A 21,859-nucleotide genomic window follows, 5' to 3' on the forward strand; every position below is an offset into this window, starting at 1 on the left:
TGATGGTTTTCTCACATTTTGAGGCACTTCGGGAGATTTTTTGTGCCCCTCCAGGGCCGTATCATGACTTCAGACCAGTTTTTTCTGAATCTACTATTTTAAACTCTTAAAACAATAAAAAATCATGAAGATTCGAGTTTTCGGTACATAGTTACCTTTTTTTAAGAAAAATTTTGCCATTTGGTCCTACTGTGTGCTGCTAAGTTTATGAAAAGTAGAAGTATAAAAGAAAAATAAGAAAAAATTCTGTGAATTCGGAAATTGTTGATATGGCTGTTCACGCAGAAAAAATACATTTCATATTTGCCGCTTATTGTTTGCATACTTTGCTGTTTTTATAACAATAATTAAAGTGACTACGTACAATAAAAAGTATCTATTAATAAAAATCTCATGGTGTTGCAAAACACAATTATTATTTACATGTTCTATTTTAATAAATATATTTTTGTTTTTAATGAACTGCACATCATAAAGATTTATTTTTGTTTATGCTACTTGAATGGAGTAGATCAACCATACTTTTGTTAAGGTAAGTTGACATAAATTATATTTATATTGGTATTGATTTTCGTTTTTATAATAGAAAAAAGTATTTTCCTGCATGTTAGAAACTTATCTATTTTTAAGCTATAACAAAAAATAATACGGAATGTCAGAACTTAGCTCAACTATTTACAAAGAATATCCATTTAAAAAATGCTTAATTCAATTATATTCATAAAGATTTTATCTTTTTACTTAGGCCTATTGTAATTAAAAGAGATAATTTTGATAAACTATCAATATAGACATGTAACTTCTTTTTCATAAACTTAAAGAGTAGAATATTGAAAAAAATTTTTTTAAATTACTGTATAAACATGATATTACCAGATCAAGGCAATTGTATTATTAGATCCTTAGGTAGACATCAGCATTATCTAACTTTTCTTAATCTTCACCACTGATTAGTTTTATTGTGTCTTACAACTGCCAAGTCTTTGCTGTAATGATGAGCTTACATTGTGCATTGAGCAGTTATGTTCTAACAGATACAATAAAATGGGAGACCTACTTGTAAGACCAAACAATTTTAGAAGATAGTGGGTGTTTTTTTTTACTTGAATCTTCTAGAGATATTTTAAAGCTTTTTTTCTATTTCGTTCTTGATCCCTAATACATTTTAAACTTATTTCTTTTTATTATTATTCATAAGAATCTTAAAAAATACAGTGAAGTAACTGCTAGTACTTTCTTGATAATTCTAAGGTCTAAGAGATTTTTAGTGTTTGACCATGAACTTATTTTGAATCGACTAAGAGTAAAGCTTTTCACCCTTATGTTTTCTAGTTCTTATTGCGAATCGAACGAAAGTTGTTTATTTTGTTTCGTCTAAAGTTATAACCGAGCATTATTTTGAATAAAATTAGTAAAGAGTAGTAAACACAACAAACTTTTTTTTTCTAGAGGAGAATATGCACGAATCAAAAGTACAAGAATGCATTAAAGTATACACACTTTTTATATTTTAATCTTGTATATAAAAGTAATGCTTCTACCGTTAAATACAAGGTAAGCAAGACGTGTTCATAGCAGTTTAATATGGTGTTAAGAGCTGTGTGAATCGGGGTCCCAGAATCAATAACTGATAAAACACAATTAGACCAGTGAATTGTGCTTTATTTTTGCATTGAGATTCCGTTTTTACCACAATCGTGCTTTTTGTTTTTTTTTTTTTTTTTTTAAATAAAAAAAATCTTGATGCTGATGCAGACTTTGAATAGTTATTTAAGGGAAAAGTATAAGTTGAAGTGCAACCAAATTAACGTTACTCGCTTGTGCGTAATAAGTGCTTTAAAATATATCTATGGTTTATTGAACTTTTGTTAGTTTGTATGTGCTTAAGCCCACTGCACATTAATTTGCGTATTACGGTCGAGATCGATAGTGTTGATACTACTTTTACTGTTCTTTTAGTCATCATTTGTCTCGATTTACGCCTCATCATATGCCATCTGCTGTGACTTTAAACTTTAAGAGCATTTGAGTATTCGTGCACTGATCGATGAAAAAAAAATTTCATAAGTAGATAATATAATAACACTATTACGTTGTGAAACACCGTAATTATACTTATAAATTGTTGTGCTTTACGTGTACATCAGTGACATTTCATGTAGACGTGTGTATATGGGTATGGACTAACATACTAATCTTAGATAAGTATACTTTAAAAGATAACAACATTTTTCTCTTTTAAATTTGAAGTGTAGGTACTTTTTCGTTTCCTTATTTTCTGGATGTTACCTGTAATAGCTGTAACTTAAATGATAAGCTTACATGCGTCAACTATTAAAAGTATATATATATTTATCTATGTAGTAGTCACTATGGCTTAGAGGTAGAGTTGCAATTCTGCGAAATCTCCAAGAATAAGCAGCATTTGAAGCAGTTAGTACTTGGACTGGTGATTGTTCAAAACTTGCCGTTTTGCATGTGCTGTTACTTCTCGGGGGTAGACTAACTGTCTCTCCAACGTTGTACTTGATATAGGGCCTTATCGGAACTCCATAAGTAGGTAAACCATGGCGGTTCTGGCACCTCCCCAGCTCCCCCCCTAAGGTAGTGGTAGGGGAGAGGCTCTAGCTATAGCTGTGGGTGGAGAAGAGGCGGTGGAGGAGAGGCGGTGGTGAGGGCTGATCGGGAGGAGGGGCACGGGCAGTGGGTGGTGAGGACTACTCGGATGGTAATGTCACGGGAAGGGGGCCTCTTCTGGATGCTGTAATGTCGGATGGTATTGACAGCTCCCTTCCTTTCCGACCGCAAATCGAGCTCCAACGTCATCAGGATGGGTCCGGAAGGTGTAGGTGTGACAAGCCCAACGTACAGCGCGAGAGAAAGATGATTAAGCATGAACGTGTATCAGTGGATGTAGCGGATTGCATATCTCGTTTAGCTGCGACTGACGTTGGCTTACTCAACACAGTACCTTGCCAAGTAATGAAGCTATTATTTCTTATCTATACGGATGTGTTAGCCGTGGCCGATGACTTTTCGCTTCTTATTCATAAGCGTATAATGTTCTAGTGTAATATTTTTTTCTTAGCAAGAGCGGATGCAACGAGTCTTGCTAGGAAACACGTATGTGTAAGCTGTGGCCGATAACTCTTCGCTTCTTATTTAGGCATATAATGTACCAGCATCATATTTTTTTCTCAAGAGCGGGCGTATTGAGTGATGCGTGTTGCCAGAGAACATGTATACTATTTCAGAACCGAAAGCGTATCCCAACATTGCTTGGCTTACTCCTCTTCATCGCAGTACCTCGCCAATGAACAGAGTCAGTCAATACGATGAAGTAATTTTAATCGGCGCAGTAATCAGGAAGCGTAAATGAAAAAAATCGACATAGATTCATGAAGAACTAATTTATTGCATGAGTATTGTGTATTAGGTGTACGTTAATTAAAAATATCGTTTTGTCGTTGCTGCTCTTTTAAAATCCATTTTTTTTAAGCTGTAGCATTCTTCACAGCACAATGAGCTGAATTAAATTGGTGATTCATGCATTCGATTTTATCCATACTGAATTGTAGCAAGAGTGTTGCTGCCCTGTTGGCTGAGTCTATATTAACAAAGTCAACTTATTTGTTACTTAAAATTTAGGAGGGATCGTGGCACAAAAAACTACTGAATTTACAATTGATTAATTAAAATCGTCCTAAAAAAAGACAATTTTGCTGAATTTATCGGAACAGAGGATGGGAATGAACTAGGGGTGAAATAAGATCAAAATGCACTGATTATGAGCCTTGAACGAAGATATACTTCGTGGCTCAAGGAAAAAACTCCAAAAAGAAAAATCCAAGAGAAGAAAAATTAATGAAAAATACAAACGAGTAAGGTTGTACAATAAATTTAAGATAAACATCCTGCAATCAAGAGTATGTTCTTGTGTATATTGCGTGTAGAAAACGTATACGTGCGCGTCCACATGTGTCTCGAAAAACTCACGAATTGACAAACATCGCACGGTCCGTAAAGCGGATTTTCGCCGTGCTTTATTCGCAGCACGCCGAGCTTCTCGAAGATGATGCAGATGACGATAATGAAAGAAAAAGGAAAGCGTGAGAAAAATTAACCCCATTTAGGTGACTCCTAGATACACGGGTGCGTGATGATGATAAGAAAAGATGTAGAAACCAGTAGGACGAATATAATACCCAACTATGCCAGTTACTCAAGATCGCAGTTGACAACTGTAGACCGCTTTGTATAGACAGATAGTTCGGAACTGACCCAGCGCGCCCAACCAAAGTAGTCGCAAGACCCCCCTTCCCTTTTGAATTCTCCTACCCGCTGCAGTCGTCAGGATCCATTAATTCCTTACACCTTATGTGAAAAGCCGAGAAAAGAAAGAGAGAGAATGATGTAAGCAATTAAAAGGGGGGGAGAGACCTATGACCCGTAGACACTTAATGGGAGCAAAGGAGATGGAGATGTAGATGCATAATAGAGAAGGAGAGAAATGTTTAGCTAATGAGAGTATAGAGAGAGACTTAATGAGTTGGCGCGAGAGTGATTAATTGTACTGACTGACACAAAAAAAGAAAAAGGATAAAGGTAAGGAAGAAATTGACCATCGCTTGCATATGTGAATATGTGATGAATTTTGTGTAAACTCGGTGTGTTGCCACCTTCAGCGTGCTGCGAGGTTGATCCTCCATCGCTCACGAGGTGTCTACAAATTTTTGTCATTTCGACAAAACATGCTCCCCCTGTTGCGAGAGAAGGCGAGCAAATCGAAAACATCATTTGTGTAGCGTATTTGAAAAAGTGCTTACTGTGGGAATCGTACAATGATGTAAGAGTGTAGTGGTGTGTAAGTGTGTTTACAATTCGAGCGAAGTTTACACAAATCGGTTTTATATAAGACAGACAACACGATCGGAAATTTAGTCTTCTTGTAACGATGAGATTAGAAGTGGACACAACGATGTGACGTTGCGTTTGAAGCTCTCTTGCTCAGTTTTAACAGTGACGACTCGTACGATGATATCAGCACCCGGGTGGATCTCGATGACAACCCCCAGCCGCCATCGCATGCAGGGTTGATTTCTATCGATAAGGAGGACAACGAAATCAATACCGATCTCGTGATTAGACTTGCTTCACTTATGTCAACGTTAAAGTTCGTGCAAATATTCCAGGTGCCATCGCTTCCGAAAATCTTGTCGTGCTCTCATGATGAAACGCCATGCTGACAATCGGTTACCTGGAGCACAAGAAAGGTTAGCTTTCAGAAAAAAAATTCAACGGTCTTCCGATTGATAAATGTGCCGGCGTGATGGCCGCTATATCATTAGGATCACTCGAAATACTATAAAGTGGTCTAGAATTAAGTATGGCTTCGATTTTGATAACGAGGGTATTAAGTACTTTAAAGGTTGAGAAATGTTTGCTGATCACTCGCTTAAGATGGTGTTTAAACGATTTTACTGCCTTCTCCTAAATTCCACTAAAGTGTGGTGAAAGCGGCGATTAAAAATGTCAGATAATGTTTCTCTGGACTGCGAAATGATCAACATCGTCACGAAACTGGTCGGAGTTAAACAGAGCAAAAATTTTTTGTAATTCATTACTTGCTCCGACAAAATTCGTACGGTTGTCCGAAAACACGTGTTTGGGGATGCCGCGTCAGCCACAAAACTGCTTAAACGCGCCTACAAATCCTTTGATGGTTAAATCGCTCACTATTTAGATATGAACTGCTTTTGATGCCATACATACAAACACACAACCATAAACCTTGACGCGATTACGATTTCGCAGTTTCTTCTCTTTGATGTACATCGGCCCAAAAAAATCTATTCCCACGTGAGTAAACGCGCCTGACTCGCTAACGCGTGCTGATGGCTAATTTTCCATCTTACTATGAATCGGATTAGAGTGATAACGCACGCAATCTACGAATTTTCGTACGATTTTTCGAACTTTTTGTTTTTCGTTGCACAACCAAAAACGCTGTCTTATAGTGTGTAATGTAGTTTGGATTCCTGCATGCAAAGTACGATAGTGCGCATCTCGGATTATCAAATCAGATACATGATGGTGCGATGGTAATAAAATTTGATACCTTTGATCGAAGGAAATTTTCGCGTTTTTTAAGCGTCCGCTAACTCGTAAAATACCATGCTCATCTACAAATAGATCGAACGCTGCTAACCGTGCACTTCTTACCTTCTAAGATGAAGATACATGCGCAATTTTTTCAGCCAATTGCTCTGCTTGAATTAATTTTAACACCTGACGCTTCGCTTCAAGATTTTCTTTAACGCTGATTGATTTTCCTTTGAACTTATTTGAACGACGCATACAAAGACAACAAGCAATCACGTTAACTAACTTAAAATATGAGGAAAATCGCGAAAAAATTTTTACCCCTAAATTTACTAAAAGACACGTTTTGCTCTTAAGACCTGAAAATTTACTCGGTGACGTTAACGCCATTTTTGGCCACTCGCTTTCGAATTTTTTTAACCTTTCAGGTTCATTCAGCCACATTCGATTTTTTTTAAAACTCGGTAGATAATTGACCTCGTAAAAGTGTATCAGCCGAATTATCTTTCGTTCGCACATGCATCCATTCGTAAACGACGTCCAGCGCTTGAATTTTGCTAACTCTGTTTGCTTCGAAAACTTTCAGAGTTTCCGGTGATTTTCTACGCCAATGCAATACGATCGTTGAATCCGACCAGAGTGCTACTTTATAAATTTCAAATTCTAGAGATGGACGCATTTCACTGTACAATTCCACAAGGAGCAGAGCACCGCATAGTTCCAGTTGCAGGATCGTTTTTAACTTTACCAGAGCTACTCGAGACTTCGCACATACCAGACACACAACGCAATTTCCATACTGATCTACTGAACGCAAATAAAAACATGCACCATAACCTAATAGACTCGCATCGCAAAATCCATGTAACTCGATTTTCGTAGTCCTATCGATATGGATTTTCCGGTCTACTGCAAAATTGTGGATGAGAGACAGCTGGTTCGCCAACTCCACCCATCGCGAATACAACTCCTACGGTACCAATTCGTCCCAATCACACTTTTGTTTCTAACACTTCTGAATAATCAATTTCGCATACAGAACTATTGGCCCCAATAAGCCCGGTGGATCAAAAATCTTTGCAATCTCGGAAAGTATATGGTGCTTCGTGATTTTATTTCGAATTGTAATTTCTTTAACGGTATAAATAAACGCATCCGCTCACGAATCCAAAGTTACCCCGAGTGTTTTCGAAACTGCTTTCGTCTTTACCGTACAATGACTCTCAAAAATTTTCCGATCTAGCGTATCGAACGCGTATTTATTGTTGGATGCCGATTGACGAATATCGAATTTTCTGCGTCCCAAGATACCGATAATTTTGTCGCGAAGTATCGCAAGTTCTTCGATCAAATTTGCACCTGTAAACAGGTCATTAACGAATAAGTCACGTTTCAAAATTTTTGCTGCTCGCAGAAAATCGCGCTTCTCATCGTCCGCAAACTGGTGAAGCGTTCGTATCGTGATATAGGGAGCAGAGGCAACTCCGAACGTAACCGTGTTTAGCTCGTATACCGCGATCTCTTTTTCATGATTTCAAAAAATACGCTGATATGGCCTGTCGTCGGGATGCACTAAGACCTGCTTATACATTTTTTTATGTCTGCGGTTAAGACGTATGCATAAGATCGAAATCGCATTAAATGTTCGAAAAGTTTCGGTTGGATGGTGGGGCGTACAAGTAGTTTTTAATTCAACGAGACGCCTTTGTCAGTTTTCACGGACGCGTTTAATACTACACGCACCTTTGTCGTACTGCTCGACGATTTTACGACCGCATGATGTGGCATGTAGTATCCGTCTGGTGTTTCGTTTTGCAACAACGTCATACGTCCGAGTGCTAAGTATTTGTCAAGTATTTTGGTATATTAACGATTGAGTTCATCGTCTGCTTGCACTTTTCGGCGCATCGCATGAAACCGACGAAGGGCTTGCGAGCGAGAGTTTCCTAAATCCGCTCCTTAGTCGTTAAATGGAAGACGCACAATATACCGCCCGGTTCGATCGCGTGTAGTACTTTTTACATAATGCCGTTCGCATAGAGACTCCAGATCTGATACGCCCACAACGTTTTTAACCTCTTCGATTTCCCAAAATTGCGCTAACTGTTCGGTTAAAGCACTTAAGTTATACGTCACTGCTAATTTTTCGAGGTTGTCATTCGCAATACTGCTTGCAATCACCTAACCTAATTGTATTTTTGCAACGTGAAATTGCTCCCGTTCAAAACGCATATTTGACCGACTGATGGAAGTGATAACGTGGCTCCGGAGTCGATGAGCATATCTACTGGACTCGGAATATGAAGACGGGGATCGGCAAGTTTCAAATTTGGTGGGATCGCTATTGACGACCGCGGAAAAGGCTCATCGGGTACGAAATTGGCTATTTTAGGGATGGTGAGAAAAGTTAAAGTTTTCGCGAAATCGCTTGTACGTGACCGGAAATTAATCTCGACCTGATATTTTGTAGTCGGTTTCAATGCGTTAATTGCGCCCACGGGGATAGAACACGCATTTAACGGAAGTTCTAATTCACGCGCGAATTTTTTGGTTATAAAATGGGCCGTAGCACATGTGTCAAGTAGCGCTCGTGCTTCGACGAAATTACCCTGCGCATTTTTGACTCGAGTTCGTCCTCCATCGTAGACAAATGGAAAGTTGTCGTGTGGATGAATTTGAAAAACTGGTCAAGCGTTGGAAGAACATTTAAATCCAACGACTCGTCCCATTTGTGTCTCATGGGGATTGGAATGGCCCGCTTAAAAAAACGCATGATCATCTATTCATCCGGTTTTATGCCTAACGAATGCAAAACATTTAGATGCTGACGTGTGTCATCGACTCATCTTGACAACGCCTGTGCGTTGGCAACCTCTAACGGTTTGATAATAACATTCATCAAGGCATCTTAATGTTTTGATGTGAACCCTTCTTCTGATTGTATGATTCAACGAGAACCTTTCACGCATTTTTGTTATTTTCTGCAGTCGCGTCGAAAATTGAAATTTTGCTTAGAGCCTCTACCTGTAATGGGCTTCGTAAATAGAAAAATTCAACCAGGACATCGATATCCGTACGCGCGTCTACCATGGTTTCGAACGCGTTTTTAAACGTGATCCATTTTTCATGCTGACCGTCAAACTTGGGGAGTTCGGCGACTGGAAGTCTTAGAAGCTTTTGCTTCTCGAAAAAAGTTGACGAGCCGAGAGGTTGCGTGCCAATTACGGGATTGTTTACGGCCCCACCTGGCATGGACATGATACGTGTCGCAAGTGAATAATATGGGTCCCTAATATCCTCGATCGCGATGTGATCTTCATCGTCCGGATCAGGCTCGGCAAGTTCCTCGAAGGCTACGCAGTGAAACTCTTCATACGTTATGAAAATAGTTTTTAACCGCTCAAGTTGCAGTATCGCATTGGTTTTGTCGATCGCTTTTTGTTTAAGAGCGTTCACGATCGTCGTAAGCTGAACCTTCAGGGTGGCACGATTTAAAAGGACGGCTCTATTTTGCGCCATCCTTACTTAACGGATGTAACTCTGTTAAAGGTAAAACTGATTTCTAGAGCAGAACGATAAGAACTTGATAAAAAAATACAAACTTGAAAAAATAGAAAAAAATCAATAAAAACTTGATAAAAAAATGAACTTAAAGAAAAAAAAAAATTTAACTTGTTACGAAAAAAAAAAAAAGTTGACTATTCGTTAAATTTTCTAAATATTGTATTGAAGTAAACGAAAAAACTATGGAAAAAATTAATTGATTAAACTAATTTGTGAAATTAACTGGACTGGGTATGAAATATACTAAGATAATAACAAATATAACTAAAAATTGAATTGAGTATCCTTGACGAATCAATTGTAGTTAATGCTACCCGAATAATTGTATGAACTGTTATGAAATTGAAAGGTAAGAATGCTGAAATATCCCGTGCGACCAGATATTTAAAAACCACGCGACCGCAGCCCTTAGCGTGCAAGATCAAGCGCGTCTTACCGCCACCCTTGTTATTGTCAGACTCTCGATTCTCCTCTACTAGGCCTAGCTTTCCCGCGCGCGCGCGTTCCCGCTCATTAATGACGCGTGATCACGTCTCCCAACGAATCTTAATTTGTCTAAAAATTCTTAAAATTCGAATTGGATGTTCGCAATAAATTTTTTGCTAGCACAAACTGACACACGCGGGCCATTCCAATCCCCATCAGACACAAATAGGACGAGTCGTTGGATTTAAATGTTCTTCTAACGCTTGACCAGTTTTTCAAATTCTTCCACACGATAACTTTCTATTGGTCTACGATAGAGGACGAATTCAGGCAAGTGAATCAGGAAAAGGGGGCGAAGTGTCAAGAAGACCGAGAATTCGAGACAGCTGCGAAAAGGGCGAAGAGCACGGGACAAACGACTGCGATGGTCACTAATACAAATGCATTTAAATGTTCAAGCTGCGGAGAGGTACACCGCATCTACTCTTGCCCGGAATACAACAAGTTGAGCGTCAAAGAGCGATAGAAAGTTATTCAACTGAAAAAATTGTGTAAAAATTGCGAAGGAATACACTTAGAGCACTGTAAAGCAGGGTCCTGTAAAACATGCGGCGAGTGGCATCACACGTCTCTCCATTGCGACTCAAAGAATGCGAAACCAAGCGCGTGACTTGGAGTGGGCAAGCTAAAGACGATCACCCGAGCCGCACAGTCACAGCTAATGATGAGCGCAGTTATTCAAGTCAAAAATGCGCAGGGTAATTTCGTCGAAGCACGTGCGCTTCTTGACACATGTGCTACGGCCCATTTTATAACCGAAAAATTCGCACGTAAATTAAAACTTTCATTAAATGCGTGTTCTATCCCCGAGGGCACGATTAACGCATTGAAAACGACTACAAAGTATCAGGTCGAGATTAATTTCTGATCACGTACAAGCAATTTCGCGAAAACTTTAACTTTTCTCACCATCCCTAAAATAGCCAATTTCGTACCCGATGAGCCTTTTCCGCGTTTGTCAATAGCGATCCCACCAAATTTGAAACTTGGCAATCCCCGTTTTCATATTCCGAGTCCAGTAGATATGCTCATCAAATCCGGAGCCACGTTATCACTTCTATCAGTCGGTCAAATATGCGTTTTATACGGGAGCAATTTCACGTTGCAAAAATACAATTAGGTTAGGTGATTGCAAGCAGTATTGCAAATGACAACCTCGAAAAATTAGCAGTGACGTATAATTTAAGTGCTTTAACCGAACAGTTAGCGAAATTTTATGAAATCGAAGAGGTTAAAAACGTAGTGGGCGTATCAGATCCGAAATCTCTATGCGAACGGCAATATGTAAAAAGTACTACACGTGATCGAACTGGGCGGTGAATTGTGCGTCTTCCATTTAACGACTTGGTAGCAGTTTTAGGAAACTCTCGCGCGCAAGCCCTTCGTCGATTTCATGCGATGCACCGGAATGTGCAAGCAGACGATGAACTCAATCGTTAATATACCAAAATACTTGACAAATACATAGCACTCGGACGTATGACGTTGTTGCAAAACGAAACACCAGACGGATACTACATGCCACATCATGCGGTCGTAAAATCGTCGAGCAGTACGACAAAGGTGCGTGTAGTATTTGACGCGTCCGCGAAAACTGACAGAGGCGTCTCGTTGAATTAAAAACTACTTGTATGCCCCACCATTCAACCAAAACTTTTTAAACATTTAATGCGATTATTATCTTATGCATTCGTCTTAACCGCAGACATAAAAAAATGAATCGGCAGGTCTTAGTGCATCCCGACGACAGGCAATATCAGCGTATTTTTTGGAATCATGGGAAAGAGATCGCGGTATACGAGCTGAACACGGTTACGTTCGGAGTTGCCTCTGCTCCCTATCTCACGATACGAATGCTTCTCCAGTTTCATGACGATGAGGGGCGCGATTTTCTGCGAGCAGCAAAAATTTTGAAACGCGACTTGTACGTTGATGACCTGTTAACAGGTGCAAATTTAATCGAAGAACTTGCGATACTTTGCGACAAAATTATTTGTATCTTGGGGCGCGGAAAATTCAATATTCGCCAATGGGCATCCAACGATAAATACGCGTTCGATACGCTAGATCAAAAAAATTTTAAGAGTGATTGTATGGTAAAGACAAAAGCAGTTTTGAAAACACTCGGAGTAACTTGGGAATCGCGAGCAGATACGTTTATTTATACTGCCAAAGAAATTACAATTCGAAATAAAATCACAAAGCGCCATATACTTTCTAAGATTGCAAAGATTTTTAATTTACTAAATTTATTGGGGCCGGTAGTTCTGTACGCAAAATTAATTATTCAGGAGTGTTGGAAACAAAAGTGTGATTGGGATGAATCGGTACCACAGGAGTTGTAATCGCGATGGGTGGAGTTTGCGAACCAACTGTCTCTCATCTGCAATTTTGCAGTAGACCGGAAAATCCTTATCAATAGGCCTACAAAAATCGAGTTACATGGATTTTGCGATGCAAGTCTATTAGGTTATGGTGAATGTTTTTATTTGCGTTAAGTAGATCGGTATGGAAATTGCGTTGTGCGTCTGGTATGTGCGAGGTCTTGAGTAGCTCTGGTAAAGTCGAGAACGATCCCGCAACTGGAACTATGCGGTGCCCTGCTTCTCGTAAGATTGTACAGTGAAATGCGTCCATCTCTATAATTTAAAATTCATAAAGTAGTACTCTGGTCAGATTCAACGATCGTATTGCATTGGCGTAGAAAATCATCGGATACTCTTAAAGTTTTCGAAGCAAACAGAGTAAGCGAAATTCAAGCGCTGGACGTCGTATACGATCGGAAATCAATCCGAGATACGTACTATCGTACTTTGCATGCGGGAATCTAAACTACATTACACAATATAAGACAGCACTTTTGGTTGTTCGACGGAAAACAAAAAGTTCGAAAAATCGTACGAAAATGCGTAAATTGCGTGCGTTATCACTCTAATCCGATTTATAGTAAAATGGGAAATTTGCTATCAGCATGCGTTACCGAGTCAGGCGCGTTTACTTACGTGGAAATAGATTTTTTTGGGCCGATGTACATCAAAGAGAAGAAACTGCGAAATCGTAATCGCGTCAAGGTTTATGGTTGTGTGTTAGTATGTATGGCATCAAAAGCAGTTCATATCTAAATAGTGAGCGATTTAACAACCAAAGGATTTGTAGGCGCGTTTAAGCGTTTTTGTGGCCGACGCGGCATCCCCAAACACGTGTTTTCGGACAACAGTACGAATTTCGTCGGAGCAAGTAATGAATTACAAAAAATTTTTGCTCTGTTTAACTCCGACCAGTTTCGTAACGATGTTGATCATTCCGCAGTCCAGAGAAACATTATCTGACATTTCAATCCGCCGCTTTCACCACACTTTGGTGGGATTTGGGAGTCGGCAGTAAAATCGTTTAAACACTATCTTAAGCGAGTGATCAGCGAACAACTCTCAACCGTTGAAGTAGTTAATACCCTCGTTATCAAAATCGAAGCCATTCTTAATTCTAGACCACTTTATAGTATATCGAGTGATCCTAATAATATTGCGGCCATCACGCCGGCACATTTATTAATCAGAAGACCGTTGAATTTTTTTCTGAAAGCTGACCTTTCTTGTGCTCCAGGTAACCGATTGTCAGCATGGCGTTTCATCATGAGAGCACGACAAGATTTTCGGATGCGATGGCACCTGGAATATTTGCACGAACTTTAACGTTGACATAAGTGAAGCAAGTCTAATCACGAGATCGGTATTGATTTCGTTGTCCTCCTTATCGATAGAAATCAACCCTGCATGCGATGGCGGCTGGGGGTTGTCATCGAGATCCACCCGGGTGCTGATATCATCGTACGAGTCGTCATTGTTAAAACTGAGCAAGGAAGCTTCAAACGCGACGTCACATCGTTGGGTGTACTTCCGATCTCATCGTCACAAGAAGACTAAATCTTCGATCGTGTTGGCTGTCTTATATTAAACCGATTTGTGTAAACATCGCTCGAATTGTTAACACACTTACGCACCACTACACTCTTACATCATCGTACGATTCGCACAGTAAGCACTTTTTCGAATACGCTACACATATGATGTTTTTGATTTGCTCGCCTTCTCTCGCAACAGGGGGAGCATGTTTTGTCGAAATGACAAAAATTTGTAGACCGCCTCGTAAGCGATGGAGGATCAACCTCGCAGCACGCTGAAGGTGGCAACACACCGAGTTCACACAAAATTCATCACATATTCACATATGCAAGCGCCGGTCAATTTCTTCCTTACCTTCATCCTCTTTCTTCTTTTGTGTCAGTCGGTACAATTAATCGCTCTCGCGCCAACTCATTAAGTCTCTCTTTATACTCTCATTAGCTAAGCATTTCTCTCCTTCTCTATTATGCATCTACATCTCCATCTTCTTTGCTCCCATTAAGTGTCCACGGGTCATAGGTCTCTCCCACTCTCCAAATTGCTTACATCATTTTTTCTCTTCCTTTTCCCGGCTTTTTACATAAGGTGTAAGAGATTGATGGATCCTGACGACTGCAGCAGGTAGGAGAATTAAAAAGGGAAGAGGGGTCTTGCGACTACTTTGGGTGGGCGCGCTGGGTCAGTTCCGAACTATCTGTCTATACAAAGCGGTCTACAGTTGTCAACTGCGATCTTGAGTATCTGGTATAGTTGGGTATTATAATCGTCCTACTGGTTTCTACATCTTTCCTCATCATTATAACGCACACGTGTATCTAGGAGTCACCTTTATGGAGTTAATTTTTCTCACTCTTTCCTTTTTCTATCTTCATCGTCATCTGCATCATCTTCGAGAAGCTCGGCGTGCTGCGAATAAAGCACGGCGAAAACCCGCTTCACGGACCGTGCGACGTTTGTCAATTCGTGAGTTTTTCGAGACACGTGCGAACGCAAACGTATAGGTTTTCTACACGCACTATACACAAGTACACACTCTTAATTGCAGGAAGTTTATCTTAAACTTATTGTTCAACCTCACTTGTTTCTATTTTTCATTAATTTTTCTTCTCTTGGGTTTTTCTCTTCGGAGTTTTTCCCTTGTGCCACGAAGTATATCTTCGTTTAAGGCTCATAATCAGTGCATTTTAAATTTATTTCACCTATAGTTCATTCCCATCCTCCGTTTCGATAAATTCAGCAAAATTGTCTTTTTTTAGGAGGATCTTAATTAATAATTTGTAAATTTAGTAGTTTTTTGTGTCACGATTCCTTCTAAATCTTAAGTAACAAATAAGTTGACTTTGTTAATATAGACTCAGCCAACAGGGCAGCAACACTCTTGCTACAATTCAGTATGGATGATATTAAATGCATTTATCACCAATTGGATTCAGCTCATTGTGCTCCAAAGAATGCTACAGCTTAAAAAAAATGGATTTTAAAAGAGCAGCAATAACAAAACGATATTTTTAATTAATGTACACCTGATACACAATACTTATGCAATAAATTAGTTCTTCATGGAGCTATATCGATTTTTTTCATTTACGCCTCCTGATTACTGCGCCGATTAAAATTACTTCATCGTATTAACTGACTCTGTTCATTGGCGAGGTACTGCGATGAAGAGGAGTAAGCCAAGCAATGTTTGGATACGCTTTCGGTTCTGAAATAGTATACATGTTCTCTGGCAACACGCATCACTCGATACGCCCGCTCTTGAGAAAAAAATATGATGCTGGTACATTATACGCCTAAATAAGAAGCGAAGAGTTATCGGCCACAGCTTACACATACGTGTTTCCTAGCATGACTTGTTGCACCCGCTCTTGGTAAGAAAAAAATATTACACTGGAACATTATACGCCTATAAATAAGAAGCGAAAAGTCATCGGCCACGGCTAACACATCCGTATAGATAAGAAATAATAGCTCCATTATTTGGCAAGGTACTGCGTTGAGTAAGCCAACGTCGGTCGCAGCTAAACGAGATATGCGATCCGCTACATTCACTGATACACGTTTATGCTTGATCATCTTCCTCTCACGCTGTACGTCGGGCTTGTCTCACCTACACCTTTTGGACCTATTCTGATGACGTTGGAGCTCAATTTGCGGTCAGAAAGGAAGGGAGCTGTCAATACCATCCGACATCACAGCATCCGGAAGAGGCCCCCTTCCCCTGACGTCACCATCCAAGTAGTCCGCACCACCCACCCCCCGTGCCCCTCCTCTTACCGCCCGATCAGTCCCTACCACCGCCTCTCCTCTACCGCCTGATCAGCCCCCACCACTGCCTTTCCTCTACCGCTCGATCAGGCCCCACCACCGCCGCTTCTCTACCGCCTCTTCTCCACCCACAGCTATAGCTAGAGCCTCTTCCCCTACCACTGCCCCAAGGGGGGAGCTGGGGGGGAAGCCAGAACCGCCATGGTTTACCTCCTTCCATATTAGGTTGTTAAAGTAAAGTCAGAAGAACACATTATACCTTTTTTTTGGAGTACTATATAATTAATAAAATAATCATTCATTGTTTTTTAGTTGTATCTCCTTGAATATTTTTAGCGATTAGAAACGAGGCAAAAATTGACTTAAAGATCAATAAAATGTATTTCATACGCTCACACTACCTCTGTTTTGACTTTTTGACTCCTTGACAAAGATGTTTATTTTTTTAACTTTAAAAAGTAAACTGAAAAAATGAAGTATTTAATAATTTAAAAAATGTGAGGTTGGTGCGAAGAAGGTTGGAGCATATGCTTGCGCACGCGCCTGCGTGTGTGTATGTGACGTGATATACAGTATAAATAATGAAAAATCTCAAATTTTTATATACTCTATATAAATATTAAAATTCACAGATAAAGAATCTTTTGAGTATGTTGCATGCATACAAGATACTTTATTGTTACAAAAATTAAAATTAAAATATTATGCATTGATATTTTTCAAACTTATTCTGAGCGACAAATGCTCTACGAGACTCTACTACGTATACATGGAGACGTCTATTTTTAGTTCTTGAAAATAACGCTTGTACAAAATACAAGGTGATGAATAATGATAAAATGAGTTGGAATTATTATTAAACTGGTAAAACTCCTCATGCGGCCTTATGGTTACTAAATTGTTGATGTAGTTAAATAAATCCATGAGTTGTACCTTAATGTTTCAGCTTTTTTTTAAACTGCAAAACTAACTAATCTTGCTCTTTTAATTAGGTACTTAACCTATAGTTTTTGACAATTGGACAAAAACGTAATTTTAATTGATTTGACAAGAGTAAAAAGTGCGTCTTTACGTCATCATTTTTTTTTTCTTGTTTTTTCTTACCATTTAGCCTTATTGAGATATTTGTAAGCAATGCTACTCCTAATATACATCAATAACCTTATCACATGGTTTTTTTAATCACTGCATCTAAATAATTTTTTTTATTTCTCTTATTTGTAAGAGCTTCATCATCTTATTAAGAGTTAAATAAGGAAAAAAAATATTTACAAAAAATATAGAAGATTCAAGTTGATGATCTTATTAATGTGGCAATTATTTTAATTTTTATACATACATTTTTATGTACCAAATATTACAAAAAAATTTAGTACCTATTAGGTTAATGGTTATTCTGGAATACAACATAAAATAAAAGAAAAATTTTCTACATTTCCAGGTATTTTTTAAATATATTGGACAAGGTTTTTCATATTGTCTTTCAGTTGCAGTGCATCGCCGTTATGGTGAATGTATGCTTTAAAGTGATAACAGTTATCAGATCCTATTTCAACTACTCCCTGTATGAAATTTTTTTTTCTTCAATTTTTTTCAAGCGTGAAAATAAATTCTTGATTTCATAGCTGATCTCACAAGACAAAAAAATGTATAACGTTCTTATTATTAGCAAGTTATTAACGTTGTATAAGACTTTGATTTCATTTTCTCAATACTTATAACAGCAAAATAATTTCTTTTTTTAAAATATCTTATTCAGGCAATTCCTTTATCTGTATTTAGAATTTAGGGAACAACTTTAAATGGAAGTTTTAGTGTATTGTGATATTTGCTTTTTTTCATACAAACAGTTCACGCTTGATTTTTCAGTAACCAGCGGAGGATCTGTATTGTTTTTAAACATGAGTTTTAACAACTAAGCAGTATAAACCGTAAATACCTTTTCTTTGGCATAAGTTTGGTCAAAAGTATAAGCATGGAGCGAAAAGATATCGCTGATTCTGAAAAAAAAGTCTAAAAAAATCTTTTTAAAACTGTATTTTTGTTTTTCATTATGGTTATAAATAAATGTATTGAGTTTCTATTGCTATTAAATTCATTTAACATTTCTCTAAAACTAACGTAAGATTAAAATACTAAGAGCCAATGATTAATTCTTACAAAACATATACGTACACTATCATAGAGTAGGACGTACATGAACGAATTTTAGCTCAGAGTACTGCTTAGCTTATAACGCAACATCAAACATGACGGATACGTGCTGACGTCATAATTAGTACGACGTATTGAGGCTTTAAAATGAAAGAAAAAGGTTTATATATGGATCATGTTATAGAGATTAAAGGTTTTCTCGACGCTCCTCCACAGTTTTTACCAAAATTAGTGGCTGCTGTGTCCCTTATAACGCTAGCCATTAGTCATTGGATTGGGTGGCCCCCGTGCAATTTTTTTACCTTACCTATAAATGTGCACCAAAATAACGATCATCAGTCAAAGACAGTGCATGGATTTCACTGGTTTCAGGGTGATTGTTCCATTAGAAAATCACAGCAGCATTCGTACACTGTAGCAAGAAATGCACACTGAATTCACGTTTATGAGTATAACACAGCCTCATATTTGGAATCTACTATAAAGTGTGCTGAATTAACATTCAGGAGTATATGATGCCATCATGTCACATTTTTAGTATAGGATATTCAACAAAGGTGTTAATGTGTGGTACTCATAAAGCAAAGAAGAGTCTACCTAAAAAGAAGTTTTGCGCACTTAGTAAAGCTCATGAAATTAAATTATTTCTGTACTCTTTGGTAAAAAGCAGCATTGAACCAGATACGAAATGTTTCATAGACACACCTAAGAGTTATAAGAAAAAAATTTCTTACATGCCTCTCAGTTGGGATATCGTTGATGAACCTACTACTACTTATACTGATAGCGGCTCTGAAACTAGTAATAAAATTGATGCCAAAAACTATGACTGTGAGTGGGCAACGAAGAAAAAAAATGTAATATGTGGGATCATAAAAAGGTATCTTATAGTTAACATGTAATATGTGAGATCATAAAAAGGTATCTTATAGTTAGTCCTCATCTTAACAACTAATAAAAGTTTCAATATAGCTTCAGTCAGCATGTGACGTTTAAGCTGTCAATGTCAAAAAACATGGGTCGTACTATATGATAAAACAAAATACAAAAGTCTAAGTAAGGAGGAGGAGAATAAAATTAGCCTAAAACCTCTTGTAAAAAAGTACGTTAGAACATCTCAATGATAGGTGAAAGGAAATTTTTACTCTGAAAATATTTGCTCTCATCCAAAGAAAGATGTATGCAATATAATAAAAAAAAATGATATTTAATCGTTGCTAGGACTACAAAAAATTTAAATTGCTTTTTTAAGCTACAAATATATGTATTAGATTAACATTTTCTGTTGTTATTGAAATTCATTTGCATATTATTTATTAACATGTAATCCTAACAATCTCGAACCTTAAATTTGTTAGCTGGCTCTATTCATTAAAAAGTTAATATGTCTAAAATAATTGAACCATAAATAACATATATTATTGTAAAAAAAATATTTATTTACACTTTCATCGTAAAAAGTAAGTAATCACAAGATAAAAATATTCTTACACTAAATATTTAACATTATTCGCTTACTTGTTATATTTCACTGATGTCTACATATATATTCACATGTACACATGCGTACACATGTGTAAATATTTATGCGTGTATGTAAGTGGTCCCATCCCAAAGCTAGTCTGTAGAACAAGGTGACACTAGAAGAGACGAGAGCACGCATAAGCTCGTGCAACAGTATAGCTGACCCACGTCCTCTTACACACATCAAATGTGTACCACTTCCCTTCCATGAAAGCGTCCCGCTCAGAAGGGGGAACCCCATATCCTCGCATTACAGCGCCTCCCCTTCCCTAAGCCAGAATCCTACTAGTATGCCTTGGCTATTATTTTCCAACTGAGCATATCCTCTAAATACCTTAATACTCATTTTGATACTAAAGTTAAAAAAGTTTTAAAGCTAAACCTACAATACCAGCTTTATGAAACTTTGCAGCGACTAAATTTACTTTACTAGTGTGACTAGGAGGACCAGATGACTTTGACTTGAGTCATAAAAGCTGACTGAGTTGTTTGTGAATGTCGTCTTAGTAAACGTGGTCCATTTACGTGTTTAGTCTAGCAATTTAAAATAAAGATATGAATCTACATTTTTCTTAATACAGGTGAGATTTAATAATAGAGCAATAACATTATTAAATTAAAAAATACAGTATCTACGGATTATCTTATTTTTATTTAATTTCTGTTTCTTACAGTTTCCAACATTTCCTTATACTGAGCTAAATTATCAGATATCGTGTGCTTTTAATTAGGCTGCTTTTTTAAAAACAATCTCATTAATCTTTCGACCATTGAATATCTTAACTTTTTTATTTAAATTTGATTATACTTAACATATACGTATAGGTGTATCACCAACTATCATCCGGTTTTTTTACCTCATAAAGTATATCCATCAGTGTTACAAATTTTAGGCAATATTTCGTAATGTTGTACTGAAAGCTTGTCTCCAAACAATGTAATAAATTTTTTTTAGTTCAGTCTATTGAAATTTAATTTTCAACACAATAAGATTTATGTACATAAGATTGCTGAAATTAACAAAATCTTTAAGGTTTACATCAATTCCAATTCACATAAAATTTTTTGAAATGCCTTTTTTTGCACTGTTTGGGTGTGAGCTTTTAGTACTTTATAATTTGGACATAAAATTACAATGAAATTTTATTCAACGTCATTGAACTTTTTGATATTTTAATGTTTTAAAGAGATGTTTAATGTTCGACAACAAAACTTCCTGCATTTTCATGAAGTGTTAACAAGCCTGTACTACTGAAATTTCTTATATTTCATTTTTGTCGAAATGGTAAGCATTTTTAACGTACAATAGTTCAATTCAATGAGATTAAAATCAAACATTTTGTCATTCAATGCATTAAATTTCATGTATACATATAATTATGAAACTTAAGTACTAAGATATGTAATTGTTTCGCAATAGGCATAGGGGAAATGTATTTTTTTTTTTATTACAAATATGTATAAACTAGCAGCCCCCCGTCTCGGCTTCGCCCGAGACTTACTAAGTAAAACACCGTAGTGTGTTGACATGTAATATAAAACATTTTAAGTTAGATATTTTGCACATATTCCTGATACATCTAAGAACAAAAATTTTTTTATTAAAAAAACATATTTTTTCGGAATCCATATAGTTTATTTGGTTAAATAATGAGGTGTAATGATTAAAAAAAATTATTAAGCTGAAAAGTACTGTGCGTTCTTTATGCCATAAAATAATCATTGGCCATAAGAAGCCGTCGATTTACGGTTTCTCCCGTGTAATTCACGAAAACGGCTATTTTTTAAAGCTGTTAAGATTTTAAACCCCTAAAAAATTTATATTAAAAAAAAATTTTTTTTCTCATGTCTCACAACTT

The 21,859-nt window shown here is 37.4% G+C and overlaps 1 protein-coding gene across 1 annotated transcript in view; it reads left to right on the forward strand.

Annotated features, from left to right (window-relative positions):
• The window catches only part of KaiR1D (Kainate-type ionotropic glutamate receptor subunit 1D), a 1,638,136-nt gene that overhangs the window by 527,250 nt on the left and 1,089,027 nt on the right, over positions 1–21,859 (forward strand). The window contains exon 15 of the mRNA XM_089592467.1: positions 512–532. Coding sequence (XP_089448593.1) covers positions 512–532 — 21 coding nt within the window. The remainder of the gene's footprint in view (positions 1–511; positions 533–21,859) is intronic.

Source organism: Copidosoma floridanum, unplaced genomic scaffold (genome assembly GCF_036245765.1).
Source record: "Copidosoma floridanum isolate Cflo_tuat_1 unplaced genomic scaffold, Cflo_Japanese_pri ptg000017l, whole genome shotgun sequence".
NCBI classification, from domain to species: Eukaryota; Metazoa; Arthropoda; class Insecta; order Hymenoptera; family Encyrtidae; genus Copidosoma; species Copidosoma floridanum.